Source organism: Oryx dammah, unplaced genomic scaffold (assembly GCF_014754425.2).
Source record: "Oryx dammah isolate SB20612 unplaced genomic scaffold, SCBI_Odam_1.1 HiC_scaffold_29, whole genome shotgun sequence".
NCBI classification, from domain to species: Eukaryota; Metazoa; Chordata; class Mammalia; order Artiodactyla; family Bovidae; genus Oryx; species Oryx dammah.
This window is the reverse complement of record NW_024070213.1, coordinates 8,616,577-8,633,395: the sequence shown is the minus strand read 5'-3', so window position 1 is coordinate 8,633,395 and position 16,819 is coordinate 8,616,577. Positions and strand designations below refer to the sequence as shown.

The 16,819-nt window shown below is 50.1% G+C and overlaps 1 protein-coding gene across 1 annotated transcript in view; it reads left to right on the top strand.

Moving 5' to 3' along the window:
- The window catches only part of GRAP2 (GRB2 related adaptor protein 2), a 70,483-nt gene extending 66,733 nt beyond the window's left edge, over window positions 1-3,750 (top strand). The window contains exons 7-8 of the mRNA XM_040233257.1: window positions 641-763; window positions 1,397-3,750. Coding sequence (XP_040089191.1) covers window positions 641-763; window positions 1,397-1,576 — 303 coding nt within the window. The 3' untranslated portion in view covers window positions 1,577-3,750. The remainder of the gene's footprint in view (window positions 1-640; window positions 764-1,396) is intronic.
- Window positions 3,751-16,819: the final 13,069 nt, after the last annotated feature.

The window sequence follows — 16,819 nt, the reverse complement described above, 5'->3', positions numbered from 1 at the left end:
TGCTTTTTTGCATTTCTTTTCCATGGGGATGGTCTTGATCCCTGTCTCCTGTACAATGTCACGAACCTCATTCCATAGTTCATCAGGCACTCTATCTATCAGATCTAGGCCCTTAAATCTATTTCTCACTTCCACTGTATAATCATAAGGGATTTGATTTAGGTCATACCTGAATGGTCTAGCGGTTTTCCCTATTTTATTCAATTTGAGTCTGAATTTGGTAATAAGGAGTTCATGATCTGAGCCACAGTCAGCTCCTGGTCTTGTTTTTGTTGACTGTATAGAGCTCTGCTCACTCATCACATAAATGCATACGGTTCCCCCTCTGAACTGTGTTCTCTGAGGACAGGGGTCTTCTCTTTCCAGATACACATCCCCATGCTTAAGACAGTCCTAGACACATGGTAGGTGCCTGATAAATAGTCCTTGGTTGAATTGGTGAAATCTGGCATCATCTTCACAACCTAAGGTCTATTTGTCACCCTATACCCTCTCTCCCTTATCTTGGGTTTATTGTTCTCTGCAGTAAGTATTCTTGGAGCTCTGGCTGCGTCCACAGCATCGGAGCAAGGCACTGGGGGAGCCCATGAGGGATGCTTCCAGCGGTGTGGTGATGGCTATCTGTCACATCTCTCTCTAGGAACGCCGTGGAACCAGCCTGGACATAAACGATGGGCCCTGTGGCCTGGGCATGGGCACCGAATTGAATGCCGCCCTCATGCACCGGAGACACACTGACCCGGTGCAACTCCAAGTGGCTGGGGTATGTGAACGTCCCTCTCTGGGCTCAATGGAGGAGACGGAGGGGCCAAGTAGAGAGATGGCTGGTCCTCCAGAAGAGGCCTCACACTGGATGGAGTTCACAGAGGCGGAGGGAACCCAGCCAGTGATGGTGGGGCGAGAGTTCCCCAGCAGAGCTAATCCCAGCTGGCATCATCCAGCCTGCTGTTCTCAGTTTGGCTGTCAGGCCTTGCCCGGTTCTCATATTTCCTGGCTGCCATTCTAGCAGAGGGAGATCTGTTGCCTTTATCACTGATGAGGTTGTGCTGGCACCGAGGGCTGTTAGTCTGGGCATGCTGTGCTGTTTGTCACTTGAAGAAGATAAAAAAGACCACCTATTGATGTAGGGAAGAGCAGCTCTCAAGGATCCTCTCGGGGCCTTGGGGGATAGGCTCAGGGGTTGCTCAGGGCTAGACACCCAGGTCTGTTTTCAGTGGCAGCAGGGTGTGAGACCACTCTGGAGAGCCATCCATCAGCCTTCAGGGCAGGCTGCTCACGGACAGCTTTGTCTGGACCACAGGGCCCGCAGATTCTCTTCCGTGTGTGTGCCGGTGACTCAGAGCTCAGCTTGGCCAGCCCAGGCTCAGCAGGGCCTCTCTGTGTTTTTCCCCAACAGCGGGTGCGGTGGGCCCGGGCGCTGTACGACTTCGAGGCCCTGGAGGACGACGAGTTGGGCTTCCGCTGTGGAGAGGTGGTTGAGGTCCTGGACAGCTCCAACCCCTCCTGGTGGACCGGCCGCCTGCACAACAAGCTGGGCCTCTTCCCTGCTAACTACGTGGCACCCATGATCCGATGAGGCCCTCTGGAGGGGATGGAGGCTTTTGTCTGAAGCTGCCTGCCTGCAAGGGACGGGGCAAGGAAGAAAAGCTTGGAACTACACACACATGCATGTATATATATGCGTGTGTATATATTCATATGCACACTCATATATATGCCCATGTGTCCACACATTTTTAAATAGTAATTTATTGGCAAGTTAGTTGCTTACTTAGTCGATATGAAAGGAACTCAGGTGGAGATTTATATTCATAGTTATTTTTCTATTCCCCTCAGCTGGTGTGCGGAAAGAAGGCAGTGGGGGCGTTGGGAAACGGGAGGCAGGGAAAAGAAATCAAAACGCTTCCTGTCCTCAAGTCAGCAGGCTCCCTCCTCATCTCAGAAATGCTCGTTGAGAGGAGCTAAGCAGCTCGGCATCTGGCGCTGGACGCAGAACAGCAGGGCGGGGCTGGGCTTGGTGGGGCTTGTTCTAGTTTACCTGAACTTCCCGCTTCTCCCCCGCCCTAGGGTGGGTGTGCGGGCCCCTGACCTCCTCTCCCACCAGGGTGGGCACTGCTGGGTGGAGGATGAAGGCACAGGTCTGAGCTGGGCACGGAAAGGGTGCAAGGGGAGGGCTGGAGCAGCCGGGGGTCCCGGAGCCTGGGTAAGGCTGGGCCCCCTGGCTGACGCTCCCTCAAGCGAACATTCCTCAGCTAATCCTTTTGCCTGTGGCTGAGACGTGGAGAAGTGGAGACACGGTGAGAGCCAAGCACTGTTGGGAAAAGGAGGGGTTTCTCACAAATCCCTCACTGGCTTTCTTGGGTGTAACCTCCATTTCCCCCTGCAACCGAGAAAGCAGCGTCTTAGCCTCTGTAAGGCGCTTGGAGAAGGCCCAGCTGAAGATGGCGGACTTTAGAACTACTGTCTCGTGGTTCCCAGGGTGTCTCTTCAGGGCTCTGTTTCTTTCCCCTCTTGGTTTTCTGTGTTTTGAAGACACTTTGCCCAGCGGCACAGAGAGACGCCCATCCCTCAAGAACGTTGTTTAGCGCCTCATGGACCGATTGGCCGTGACCCTGGATGGCAGGGGGCTTTGACAGAGCTTCCTGTTCCTCCGACGGTGGGCCCGCTGCTGGCGCCTCCCGGGCCCACGAGCTGTACCTGGGAAGGAACCCCACTGCTGCTGTCTCTCCACCTCAAAATAGACTCCTGTCTCCCAGGGCCCACCCTGGGGGCGTGAAGCACAGAGCAGGCTGGCTGGGGAGCAGGGAGGGACACTGCAGGAGGACGCCCAGGGTCTTAGCGGAGCCAGAACAAACCTGTCTGCCCCGCGGGCACGGGGGTGGGGGGGTGGGGGGGGGCATGTCCTGAGGCCTGAAGGAAAGGGCTGGGGCGGAAGTGATGGTGCGGGAACGCGGGGCGGGGAGGTGAGGGGGGACGACCTGTGGCTCTGTCCTCTTCCCACCCGTCCTGCTCTGAGGAGGGACCAGGCAGCCGCCACCCAAGGCGCCCAAGAAGCGTTTCTGACTCAGAAAGTCAACTGTCCGTGTTAACACAGGCTGTGTCCTGTTGACTCTGAAATCGCTCGTTCTCTGATCCCCCTGTCGCCTTTAGAGAAAAGGGGGAAATGAAAAAACTCTGTGGTGGATCTTGGGAGGGAAGAGAAAAATAGCCCTGAGAGGCAGGGGGTGAGAGTGAGGAAGCCGGCCTCTGGAAATGAAAGTGCCGGAGGCAGGAGGGAGCGGAGACATTTGAAAAGATCCCGGAGCAGCGTGAGAGGCAGGAGGGGAGGAGAAGAGACAGGAGGTTAAGTGGGAACGGGCGAGGAAGACACTGGAGTGATGGGTCAGGGGGCAGATGGGGCGCAGGCAGGAGGGACCGAGGCTGGTGGGCAGGAGGGACCGGGCAGAGAGGACTCAGCAGGACCAAAGGCAAAGGAACAAAGGCCAAGGAGCCCTGATAAATGTTCCAGTGCTGAGCAGTGTGAACAAGTTACAGTAAATAAAAGCCAAAAGTAGTGTTTGATTCTACACTATTTACAAACCTCATGCTTTAAGCGCCCTGCAGATTGGGTCCCTTTTGTCTGATGCTGTGGGAAGACCAGTCCCAGGGAAGACAGAGAAAAACAACTTGATTCTGGCCTGTGTTTTATGCCTTGAAACACTTCTCAGGAGAGCGGTCATATTAATAAAACACAATGCCTTTGTTTTTCCGGGCTGGGTCTGGTGTCTGTGTCACACACCCCTTGGGCAGAGGGCAGGAGTCACTGACCTGGAGTGGCTGACCACACAATGTGGGCAAAGCTTTCAGAACCCCTGGATCTGGACCTTCTGTTCCACCGAAGCTTTTTTTTTTTTCCTAATTGAAGGATAATTGAATTACAATATTGTGTTGGTTTCTACTAAACATCAACATGAATCAGCCATCGGTTTTTACCTATGTTCCCTCCCACTTGAACCTCCTTCCCATCTCTCACCCCATCCTACTCCTCCAGCCCATTACCAAGCCCGAGTATGAGTTCCCAGAGTCACACAGCAAATTCCCACTGGCTATCCATTTTGGATGGCATGACCGACTCAATGGACATGAATCTGAGCAAGCTCCAGGAAATGGTGAAGAACGGGGAAGCCAGGCGTGCTGCAGTCCATGGGGCCGCGAAGAGTCGGACATGACTGAGCGACTAAACAATGATAACAATCCATTTTACATGGCAATGCATGTTTCCATGTGACTCTCTCCATACATCCCACCCTCTCTTTCCTCCCCCCATCCCAGCTGTGTCCATAATCCACCAGAGCTTTTAACCTCTCTGAGATGCTCAGAGAGCCTTTCTCCTGCTCGTTGGACAGCTCAATTCAGAAGGAGGCCAGAGTCACCCTAACCACCCACAGAGAGAACACGGACCAGACTAAGAGGACAGGGACCAAGCTCTCTCCACACTGTGGGGGGAGGGGAGCCCTCTAGCCCTACCCGGGACAGCTCTCTCCACCTGCAGCCTTTCAGCACCAGGGGCGGGTCCCCCGCAGGGCCTCACACCAGTCACACAACCGGGAAACGGCATTGTCTCTGAACCACTCTGGGTGACTTGGGAGCTACCAGGAACTTCCAGAGAAAATCCAGTTCCTGTTGGACCAGTCCGGGCTCCCTCACCGCTTGCCGAGGCTCGCAGCATTTCAGGTGTCTTGTGACTGCCCCTGCCCACCCACTTTTAGATGGCCCTAGGGTGACCTGAGGCAGCGCTTCTCAAAACCAGCGTTCCTATGAGTTGCCTGGTTATTGTTTTTTAGTCCTAAGTTGTGTCCAACCCTTTTGAGACCGATGGACTGTGGTCCACGAGGCTCCTTTGTCCATGGGGCTCTCCAGGCTAGAATATTGGAGCAGGTTGCCGCTTCCTTCTCCAAGGGATCTCCCTGACTCAGGGATGGAACCCGTGTCTCCTGCATTGGCAGGCAGATTCTTTACTACTGAGCCACCAGGAAATGCCCAATGCGTGCTTGCTAAGTCATTTCAGTCATGTCCAGCTCTTTGCGACCCCATGGATTGTAGCCCACCAGGCTCCTCTGTCCATGGGGTTCTCCAGGAAGAATACTGGAGTGGGCTGTCATGCCCTCCTCCAGGGGACCCTCCTGACCCAGGGACTGAATCTGCATCTCTTCTGTTTGTCTCCTGCGTTGCCAGGTGGGCTCTTTACCCCTAGACTTCCAACCTAGGCTTCCCCGGTGGCTCAGATGGTAAAGCGTCTGCCTACAACGCGGGAAACCTGGGCTTGATTTCTGAGTCGGGAGGATCCCCTGGAGAAGGCGATGGCACCCCACTCCAGTACTCTTGCCTGGAAAATCCCATGGACGGAGGAGCCTGGTAGGCTAGAGTCCATGGGGTCGCAAACTGAGCTTTCAGTTGTTCATACACTTTACTTTCACTTTCTTTACCACTAGCATCCCCTGGGAAGCCCAATGGGGAATGTATAAAATGCAGAGTCTGGTTTAGTCCTGCATCAAGCTCTGAGGTGATGTTGCTGGGTCCATGGACCACATTTGAGTAGCAAAGGGAAAGAACTTGGCAGCGAGCTAAACAGCTACAAAATCTAATCAAATCCCTCTTCTAGGGATACTCAGGCATTTTTCTTTGTCGCTAACAAGTCACTTCGGCTGTGGAATATACAGACATGATTCAGAACTGTCAGAACACCATTTGCGCTTGGCAGCCCAGACTTCTTCTTTTAGCATCTTCATCTCCATCAAGAATCAAGGAACATCAGAGCAAGAGGCATTCCGATGAAACACAGATAGAGATTTCCTAACAGTAATTACTGTAAACACAAGCAGAGGTTATAGAAATTGTGAAAGCTTTCTCAGGAGAGCCTTACGCTCCTGTCAGGTGTGGTCCAGCTTGGAGGCAGGGGGATGGCCCTATGACAGCATCAGATCTCCGGTAACTCCAAGCAAAACAGGTCACACGTGGGACAGACTGGTCTGGTTCAAATTTTTGCCATTTGCTTTGTATAAAGTTGGCCAGGAATACCAAGGAGAGAGCCTGAGAAAAACCCGTTTTATTTTATTTATTATGTATTGTTGGCTGTGCTGGGTCTTCGTTGCTGTGCAGGCTTTTCTCTAGCTGTGGTGAGGGGGTGCTATCCTCTAGCTGCAGTGTATGGGCCTCTCATTGTCCTGGCCTCTCCCATTGTAGAGAACGGGCCTCTAGGGCAGGCAGGCTCAGTAATTGCAGCTCCCAGGCTCTGGGGCACAGGCTGAATAGTTGCGGCACATGGGCTTAGTTGTGGTGCCCCAGCTCCGCAGCATGTGGGATCATCCCAGACCAGGAATTAAACCTGTGTCTCCTGCATTGGCAGTGGATTCTTTACCACTGAGCCACAAGTGCTGCCCTCAAGTTTTTAAATACCTCTATCACCTTGGAAATGCTATCATCATCTCTCCCTTAGGCAACTGAATTCATCTCTACCCTTTTCTCCCTGCACACCCCCTTGTCCCCAATTCATTCTCTACACAGATCCCAGAGCCAGCTTTGTAAAACATGAGTCTAATGGCACCACTTTCCTGCCCAATGCACTTAGGTTTACATCCAAAGTCTTAACGCAGCTCTGTGAGGTCTGGCCCCCCTTCACCCTCCCCAGCCTTCTGTTTCATGTCCCTGCCCCCCACCCCCGGCCTTCTCTCAGCCTCCAGAAGGCCAAGGATCTGTCTCCGTATCTTTCACACCTGCTGTTCTCTCTGCCTGGAATGCATATCCCCTGCTTTTCACCTGGCTCAACTCCTATACCTCTCCAGCTCTTGGTTTAAATGTTACTTTCTCAAATTGTCCTTTCCTGACCCCTAATTTAAAATAAATCCTTCCTGGGACTTCCCTGGCAGTCTAGTGGTTAATTCACTGCCGAGGGCCTGGGTTCAATTCCTGGTTGGGGAACTAAGATCCTGCAAGCCACATGGCACAACCACAAATCATCATCCTTATCGTCATCCTTCCCATTAGATTATCTCATGGTTCCTGGTACTTCTCCTGAGGAGCACATACACAGAGGGTGGTACCAGAATGACTACTATGACCCATTAGACGGTAAGCTCCTTGTGAGCAGAATCGTCTCTGTTTTGTAAACCACGGTAGCCCCAGAATCTTGATATTAACATTGATGCCCAAGTTATAGTAGCTCTTGGCCACGTGTGCGTGCTCAGTCTCTTTAAGATGTGTCTCTTTGCGACCCCATGGACTGTACCCGCCAGGCTCCTCTGTCCATGGGATTTTTCAGGCAAGAATACTGGAGTGGGTCACCATCTCCTCCTCCAGGGGATCTTCCTGATCCAGGGATTGAACCAGTGACTCCTGCATTGGCAGGCAGATTCTTTACCACTGAACCACCTGGCTCTTGGCCATCTGCCCTCAAAATCTCCAGCTACTTCTGAAAGCCCAAAAGACAGAGGATGGTATCTCTCATGTGTTTAAGCACCAGTCTGCTGGTATCTCCTACTCTGGCCATGTTCAATTGCCCGGGACACCCTCTGCTGACAAGGTCTCCCTTGATGCTGCAGATTCACTGTGTATTGCATCTGTCTGCTAGTGAAATGGCCCAATCCTTCAGGAAAACAAATCTGCCCATCATCCATGTGGCAAGGAGTTGGGTGGAGAATGACCTGCACCCCACTCTGAGTAGCCCTTGTCCCTGGGCCCCAGAGAGGCACTGCCTGGGTCCAGGGTCCCTCACCAGAGTCTCTCCATCAGATGGGACAGTGATGCCACCTTCTCCTTCATCTCTTTTCTTTCTTTAAAATAAATTGTTACTCTTTTTAAAATTTATTTTTAATCTATTTATTTGACTGCGCCAGGTCTTACTTGCAGCGCGCAGGAACTTCCGTCTTTGTGGCGGCCATGCAGGTTCTTTAGTTGTGGCAGATGAACTCTCAGCTGAGGTCTGTGTATATATGCATGCTCAGTCGTGTCCAACTCTTTGTGGCCCCACGAACTGTAGCCCGCCAGGCTCCTCTGTCCATGGAATTTTCCAGGCAAGAATACTGGAGTGGGTTGCCATTTCCTCCGCCAGGGGATCTTCCTGACCCAGGGATCGAACCTAGCTCCCTGACCAGGATCAAACTGGGCCTCCTGCATTGGGAATGTGGAGTCTTAGCTACTGGACCTCCAAGGAAGTCCTCGTCTCTTTTCTGTCTCTCTCCCTATTACCCCTTTCTCCTTCAGCTAAAAAAATGCTCCTGTACCTCTTCATTTGTGCAATAATGTCCCAGGAGATGTACACTCAAGCTATACAATCTGGGCTTAGCTATAATTCATTCGTGAAATCACCAAATATTTACAAAGCACTCCCAGGGGCCACACGCAATCAGCCATTGGGTCCTTCCTATCTCTTGACCTTGCCCTCTCTCTGCTTCTGTGCCACGGTCATTGCCTTGTTTCAAACTTCCCTTGCTTCCCTCCCAGGTCACTGCCATGGTCTTAGAACTGGCCTCCCTGCCTCCTGGCTAGCCCCCTCAATCCACACTGCCAGAGCTGATTAACATGCAAAGCTGATGACAGCAGGCTTCTAGTAAAGCCTTCAGAGGCTCCCCATGGTTTTTGAGCTAGAGTTTAAACTCCTTAGCTTCTCACTAAAGACATTTCGTGATGTCCTGACTCCTGCTTGTTTGTTCAGCTAAAATCTCCACCTCTGCCCAGAATAAGTCATGATATCTCAGGCCTCTGAGTCTTCCCAGCCTGTTCCTTCTGCCTGGATTGTTTTTCTCCCACTTTTGATCTAGACCAGTGCTGTCCAATACTGCAATAATGATGGGAAAGTCTCTGTTTGCTCTGTCCAATGTGGTGGCCTCTGGTCATATATGCAGTGTGTCCAGTGCAGCTGAGTTAGATAGCTAAGTGACTACTCATTGGGCTGTTTGGATCCAGACAACTGCTACTCCCTTTAAAGTACTTCATTCAAGGCTTGCGTTCTGCACTGGGAAGCCACCCCAACTTCACAGCTGATGTGGATTCTCCTTCTTTATGTCCCGTAGCATCTTTGCTCTGTCTCTGTCCCCACACTCAGAACTTTACTGCATCATCCTGCCTCCCCCACTGCCCTGAACATTTTTGAGGGCAAACAATTCACTCAACAACATGAATGCTTCAGTGCGCTGGTACAAGCTTAACAACTGGCTCTTGGAGGAAAAGCCCGGATTTGTCATGTTTGTTAATTCAGTGATGTAAATACTCCCACTATGTGACCAGAGAATGAAAAGACAAACCACAGGATGGGAGAAAATATTTGCAAAAATCCTATCTGATAGATACGTTATCTAAGACTGAGATCCAAAATAAACAAAGAATTCTTAAGATCCAACAATGAGAAAATGAACAACCAAATTCAAAAATGGGCAAAAGACGTGAACAGACACCTCACTGAAGATACAAGATGGCAGGTAAGTATATGAAAGATCCTCAGTATCACATGTCACTGTGCTGTGCTGTGCTTAGTTGCTCAGTCATGTCTGACTCTTTGTGATCCCATGGACTGTAGCCCACCAGTCTTCTCTGTCCATGGGAATTTTCCAGGCAAGAATACTGGAGTGGATTGCCATGCCCTCCTCTGGGTGACCTACCCAATCCAGGGGTCGAACCCAGGTCTTCCACATTGCAGGTGGATTCTTTCCCATCTGAGCCACCAGGGAAGCCCAGGAATACTGGAGTGGGTAGCCTATCCCTTCTCCATGGGGTCTTTCCAACCCAGGAATCAAACTGGGGTCTCCTGCATTGCAGGCTGATTCTTTACTGGCTGAGCTACCCGGGAAGCTCCTCATATGTCATTAAAGAAATGCAAATTAAAACTATGAGATACCACTACACACCTCTTAGAAAACTCAAGATCTAAAGCACTGACAACACCAAATGCTGGCAAGGGTGTGGAGCAACAGGAACTCTCACTCACTGCTGATGCAAATGAAATGAAATCAAAATAGTACAGCCACTTTGAAAGAAAATTTGGCAGTGTCTTGCAAAACTAAACATAGTCTTACCATACAATCTATCAATCACTCATGCTTGTTGGCACTTACCCAAAAGAGTTGAAAACTTATATCCACACAGAAATCTGCACATGAATGTTTACAGCAGCTTTACTCATAATTGCCAATGCTTGAAAGCAACCAAGATAGCCTTCAGGAAGTTAATGGATAAATAAACTGCAGGACACCCAGATATGAGCTATCAAGACATGAAGGAAACCAAAACACATATTACTAAGCAAAACAAACCAATCTGAAATGGCTACAATACCAACTATATGATATTCCAGAAAACGCAAAACTATAGAGAGAATGAAAAGATCAAAGGTTGCCAAGGGTGAGCAGGAGAAGAGGTGGAACAGGGGATTTGTAGGGCTTCACGGTGAAATTCGTCCCTCTGATCCTATAATGGTGGTTGTACGTCATTTTACATTTGTCAAAACCCACACCAAGAGTGAACCCGACTTTGGGGGATAGTGATGTGTCAATGCAGGTTCATCAGCTGGAACAAATGGACCACTCTGGTGGGGGATATTGATAATGGGGGAGGCTAGGCATATGTGGGGATGTGGAGGAAAAATAATAAAAATCTCTATCTTCTTCTCTAAAAACTTCTCCTAAAACTGCTTCAAAAATTCAAGTTTATTAAAAACAAACAAACAAACAAACCACCTTGGCTGACTTCAAGCTACCAACATGACATCACTGAACTCGGAGTCGGGTAGAGATGTGCACAGTCGACTCGCACGAGCATGTAGGATCCGGCCCCAGCACACCACTGCAAGAATGAATGGATGAAGGTGCCGGATGCTGGGAACATAAGAGACGCCTTCAGACTCCCGAGGAAGAAGCCTGTTCAGACTTCCAAGAAGCAGGACATGCGGCTGCAGGTCTGATTTCAGTCCCACGCCATCAGATAAAGGACTGAGGCATCATGTCTTAGACTTATTCGGGAAGACAGACTTTTGTTTCCTTTGGGTCCATTACCATTAAGACTAGAGGAAAGTGCGTGAGCCTGAGGCCAGGAAGCAAGAGAACCAGTTAGGAGGGTTTGCTGTCAAGAACACGGAACCTCGACCTGACCAGAAGGATTGTGATGTCCTATATAAGATGTCCAGAGGGAGGAAAGTTCCTGCCTTGTGGAATTCAATGGTTCATCGATGCCATCCTCTCAGCATCGGTGGTGTCTCTTCTAAGTGGCCGTTGCAGTTCCAGGCATCATAGGCATAACAACAATATCCAATGAAGAAGAGACATATTCTCCCCCAGTTTTAGTTAAGGAGAAAAAAACCTTTCTGGAAGCCCTTCAGCAGCCATCTCCTCAGATCCCACTGGAAATGACTAGATCACATGACATTCTTTTTTTTTTTCTCTATTTATTTATTTATTTGACTGTACGAGGTCTGAGATGTGGGTGAGGAATCAAGAATCTTAGCTGCAGCATACAGGCTCTTTAGCTGAGGCACATGGGATCTAGTTCCCCATTGAGGGATCAAACCCAGGCCCCCTGCACTGGAAGCCAAGAGTCTTAGCCACTGGACCACCAGGAAAGTCCCACATGCCATTCTTAAACCAACTGCTTCCAAGGGACAAGACCATGGTGACTGGCTTAGGCCACCTGGGGGGACCTGAAAGGAGACAGAACCTGGGAACCCAGGCAGGGTAGAATCAGGTAAGGGTAGAGTAGCAGAGGGCAATGGTTGTCAAGACCCAACTACAGGGATTATTAGAAGAAGATCCACCTGGTTTATGACCAGGCCATTTCATAAACATTTCTTGAAATAATTAAGGACCTGGAGTCCAGTGGTTAAGATTTTGAGCTTCCACTGCAGAGGCACGAGTTTGATCCCTGATCAGGCAACTAAGATCCCACATGCTGCACAGTGTGGCCAAAGGAACAAAAAACTCATCATGGTCTAGTAAAATGTTAATAAAATGCATTTTTTATTATTTTTTAAAATTAAGAAACAAGAAGGCAACATGAGGGAATATGGCTTCCTAGCTCCCCCCTCCAGGTTGAAATACCTGCATTGATACACACACACACACACACGGATACACACACATACATACGCATACACACATATACACACGCACATGTACACACACATATGTGCACACACAGACACATACACACATGTGTATGCACACAGATATACACATACATAGATAAACACACATACACACGTGTACACTCATATGTGCACACAGGCAAACGTATACCTGTATACATACACATGTATACACACAGATACACATATACGTATACATATGTATACATACACACTGATACACACACATGCACACATGCACACACATGTATACAGGCAGATACACACATACATATATACATACATACGTACACACACACACACACCCTGCCATCAGCGCTCCTCTAAGGATTCCCACGTGCATGTCAATGGGGACAGGTTCCATGCTGTTCAAAGAAACCAGAACTGTACATATTAAGGCCCTGCATCAGCTGTGAGGGTGGGGCCCCAGCCGGCCCGGGTCTGCACCATAGTCCCAGCAACTCTCTGGTCCTGAGACTCCCCCAGGCAGCGACCTCCAGGTGTGGCTCTGTTCAGGGTCATCTGTGGCCATGGCCTGACGTGGGTGGCCCTGTTCTGACAGGTCTGAATTCCCCAGGGTTAGCAGCGCAGGGTGCCTCTCGCCCCTGCTCTGACCTGGTTATGGGGAGTTGCTAGGTAACGGCTTCGCAGCCTCTGCTTCTTCCCACGCCGAGGAAGCCTGGTTACCATGGCAAGTCCAGATGAGTTGGGACGTGCAAGGGAAAGGGAGCATGGGCCAGGGGTTGGCAGCCTGGACTCCACCTCACTCTCTCTGGGCCACTGGACCTCGGGGAGGTCTCTTCACCCCTCTAAGCCACAGTTTCCTTATCAGTAAAATGAAGGAGGGGTTGGGTTTCTCCTGGCTCTAAATGACTGACACATTCAGGCAACATAAACTAAATAAACACTGATCATCAGATGCCTCTTAGGTAAGGATGACTCAAGATGAGTGCAGAAAAGGAGTGGATTGAGTTATTTGCCTTTAAAATAAAACAGAAACTAGCAAGCCTGGGTCTCCATTAGGACACATAGAAGTTACAGAGGTTCTTCCTTCTGTTGGCAGAAACTTAGCTTCTGGAATCAATATTCGTAAGTCCATGGGGCTCCCCGGGTGCTTTTCTGAAATCAGACTTCTTAAATAAGTCCTCTTTGGGTCCCCAGCTTGCTAAAGCATGCTGTCCCACTCCCAGGCTCTACTGGCCCTTATGTTCCTGCTGAAGCCTTATCACCCGCCCAGCCCTCCCCGAGTCCCGGGGGTCAACCGTGATTCCTACAGTGTGGGCTCTGCTGCTGGGTCCTGCCTTCATTCTGAGACCCAGCCTCTCCCTCTTCCCTGGTCCTTGCCACAGACTCCCCACCCAGGCCCAGATGCCAGGACCTCCGCAGAACCCAGCTCCTCACAGCCCCCTACCGCTGACTCCATCTTGTTCATGCCAAAACCCCTCCCAGAATCCAGGCTCCTGCAGCTGAAGTTTCCTAACCCTGTCGCCATCCTGCAGGTCTGCCCGCCTGAAGCTCCAAATACTGTAGGCTGCTTCACCCCTTGGCATTCCCTCCACCCCTGGTGCTGCCAGCTGCATGCCGCCACCACGACCTCCTTCACCCAAAGCCTGTGGTCACAGGTGGCTCCTGTGCAGCTGATCGGTCTTTCCCTTCCTCCTCGGACCCTGCCTCCTGGTCCCAGTTCTAAGTCTTGGCTACCCTTGATCCTTCCCTCCTCCAACCACACACATAGCAGAAAGGGTCATGTCTGAATGTGCCCCAGGATGCTGGAGTCGGATCACCCCACGCTGCAGAGTCCCCTGGTTGGGGGCAGAATGAGGACTTCATTCTTATACACAAAGAATGAGAACCACCAGGTTGGTCAGGGCAAGTGCTTTTTGACTGCTGGCTCTGCTCCAGGGCCCTCTAGACCGTCTCAGCCCTGCAGAGACAGCCCCATCCTTGAGTCATGCAGCCTAGTCCCGCCTTCCTTCTAAGGACTCCTGTACTGAGGTGGAAAAGTTGGGAAGGCCCAAGCTTTGAGTCAGACAGACCAGTCCAGACTCTGCCTATGACGAGTCCTGAGCCTGGGCAGCTTATTTGACCTCTCTGAGCAATTCTAGAGAACTGAACAGAGCAACTCGGAGTTGTCATGAGAAGGAAACAAGTTAAAGGGAACTGTTTGGTGAGGGCCCTGCAAACGGTGGGCACCCCCTCACCGCCTCCCCCCCAGCTTGGTAGAAACAGGCTTCCTCGCCTCACCCCACTCCCAGACATGCTGCTGCAACGGCCTCCTCGCCTTTAGACTTGCCTGCCCTGTGTTCAGTCCTGTTGGGGTAAGTCTCTTGGCGCTTATCAAACTGATAACTTGCGGACGTAATAAATTAACTCTGGGGGAGCACCTCTCCCTGGGCCTCACCTGCCCTCTTCCAGGTGCTTGCTGCCCCATGATGGTGGCCCACCAGGGACAAAGTACTGAGCATGCTGGCCAAATGAAGGAGTGATTTTTTTTTTTCTGACATATACTTTTATTTACTTGGCAGCGCAAGAATACATGGAAGAACTGTACAAAAAAGATCTTCATGGCCCAGATAATCATGATGATGTGATCACTAATCTAGAGCCAGACATCTTGGAATGTGAAGTCAAGTGGGCCTTAGGAAGCATCACTACGAACAAAGTTAGTGGAGGTGATGGAATTCCAGTTGAGCTGTTTCAAATCCTGAAAGATGATGCTGTGAAAGTGCTGCACTCAATATGCCAGCAAGTTTGGAAAACTCAGCAGTGGCCACAGGACTGGAAAAGGTCAGTTTTCATTCCAATCCCAAAGAAAGGCAATGCAAAAGAATGCTCAAACTACCGCACAATTGTACTCATCTCACATGCTAGTAAAGTACTGCTCAAAATTCTCCAAGCCAGGCTTCAGCAATACGTGAACCGTGAACTTCCTGATGTTCAAGCTGGTTTTAAAAAAGGCAGAGGAACCAGAGATCAAATAGCCAACATCCGCTGGATCATGGAAAAAGCAAGAGAGTTCCAGAAAAACATCTATTTCTGCTTGATTGACTATGCCAAAGCCTTTGACTGTGTGGATCACAATAAACTGTGGAAAATTCTGAAAGAGATGGGAATACCAGACCACCTGACCTGCCTCTTGAGAAATCTGTATGCAGGCCAGGAAGCAACAGTTAGAACTGGACATGGAACAACAGACTGCTTCCAAATAGGAAAAGGAGTACGTCAAGGCTGTATATTGTCACCCTGCTTATTTAACTTCTATGCAGAGTACATCATGAGAAACGCTGGGTTGGAAGAAACACAATCTGGAATCAAGATTGCCGGGAGAAATATCAATCACCTCAGATATGCAGATGACACCATCTTTATATCAGAAAGTGAAGAGGAGCTAAAAAGCCTCTTGATGAAAGTGAAAGAAGAGAGTGAAAAAGTTGGCCTAAAGCTCAACATTCAGAAAACGAAGATCATGGCATCTGGTCCCATCACTTCATGGGAAATAGATGGGGAAACAGTAGAAACAGTGTCAGACTTTATTTTTTTGGGCTCCAAAATCACTGCAGATGGTGACTGCAGCCATGAAATTAAAAGACGCTTACTTCTTGGAAGAAAAGTTATGAGCAATCTAGATAGTATATTCAAAAGCAGAGACATTACTTTGCCGACTAAGGTCTGTCTAGTCAAGGCTATGGTTTTTCCTGTGGTCATGTATGGCTGTGAGCTGGACTGTGAAGAAGGCTGAGCGCCAAAGAATTGATGCTTTAGAACCGTGGTGTTGGAGAAGACTCTTGAGAGTCCCTTGGACTGCAAGGAGATCCAACCAGTCCATTCTGAAGGAGATCAACCCTGGGATTTCTTTGGAAGCAATGATGCTAAAGCTGAAGCTCCAGTACTTTGGCCACCTCATGCAAAGAGTTGACTCATTGGAAAAGACTGTGATGCTGGGAGGGATTGGGGGCAGGAGAAGGGGACAACCGAGGATGAGATGGCTGGATGGCATCACGGACTCGATGGATGTGAGTCTGAGTGAACTCCAGGAGATGGTGATGGACAGGGAGGCCTGGCGAGCTGCGATTCATGGGGTCGCAAAGAGTCGGACACTACTGAGCGACTGAACTGAACTGAACTGAACTGAACTGTTGGGTCTTAGTTGCCGCAATCTTTCATTGCAGCGCCGCAGGCTTTGTTGCCCTGAGGCATATGGGATCTTAGTTCTCCAACTGGGATCAAACCCGAGGTCCCTTCACTGGAAGGCAGATTCTTAACCACTGGACCACCAGGGAATCCCAGGAATGATTCTTGAAGGGAGAAGGCCAGGACAGCCTGGGGTGTCCTGCAAACACCATCCCTTCCTTTGGGCCGTCTTCCTGCCTCCAGACCCTCTGCTACCCTGATCTGGCACCTTCTCTACTGGAAAACTTTGACCCTGCCATGCCAGGCTTGGTGTTCAAGCAAACTTCTGGAGATGGTGGGGGTGGGGATGTGGAGACAGGACATCTGGGCTACTCTGCCCTGAAACTTGCCCTTCATTTCTTTCTTTGACAACTATGCTCCTGCAGGTTCCCACCTGGAGTTCCCTTTTCTTTTTATTTACTTTTGTCTCTTAGCCAGCCTGCAAGGCCAGGGAAAATGCCACCACCCTCACAAAGTGTTCCTTGATTCCCTTCTCAGCCTGGAGTAACTCTCTCTCTCTCTTCAGAACCTTCTCCAGACACG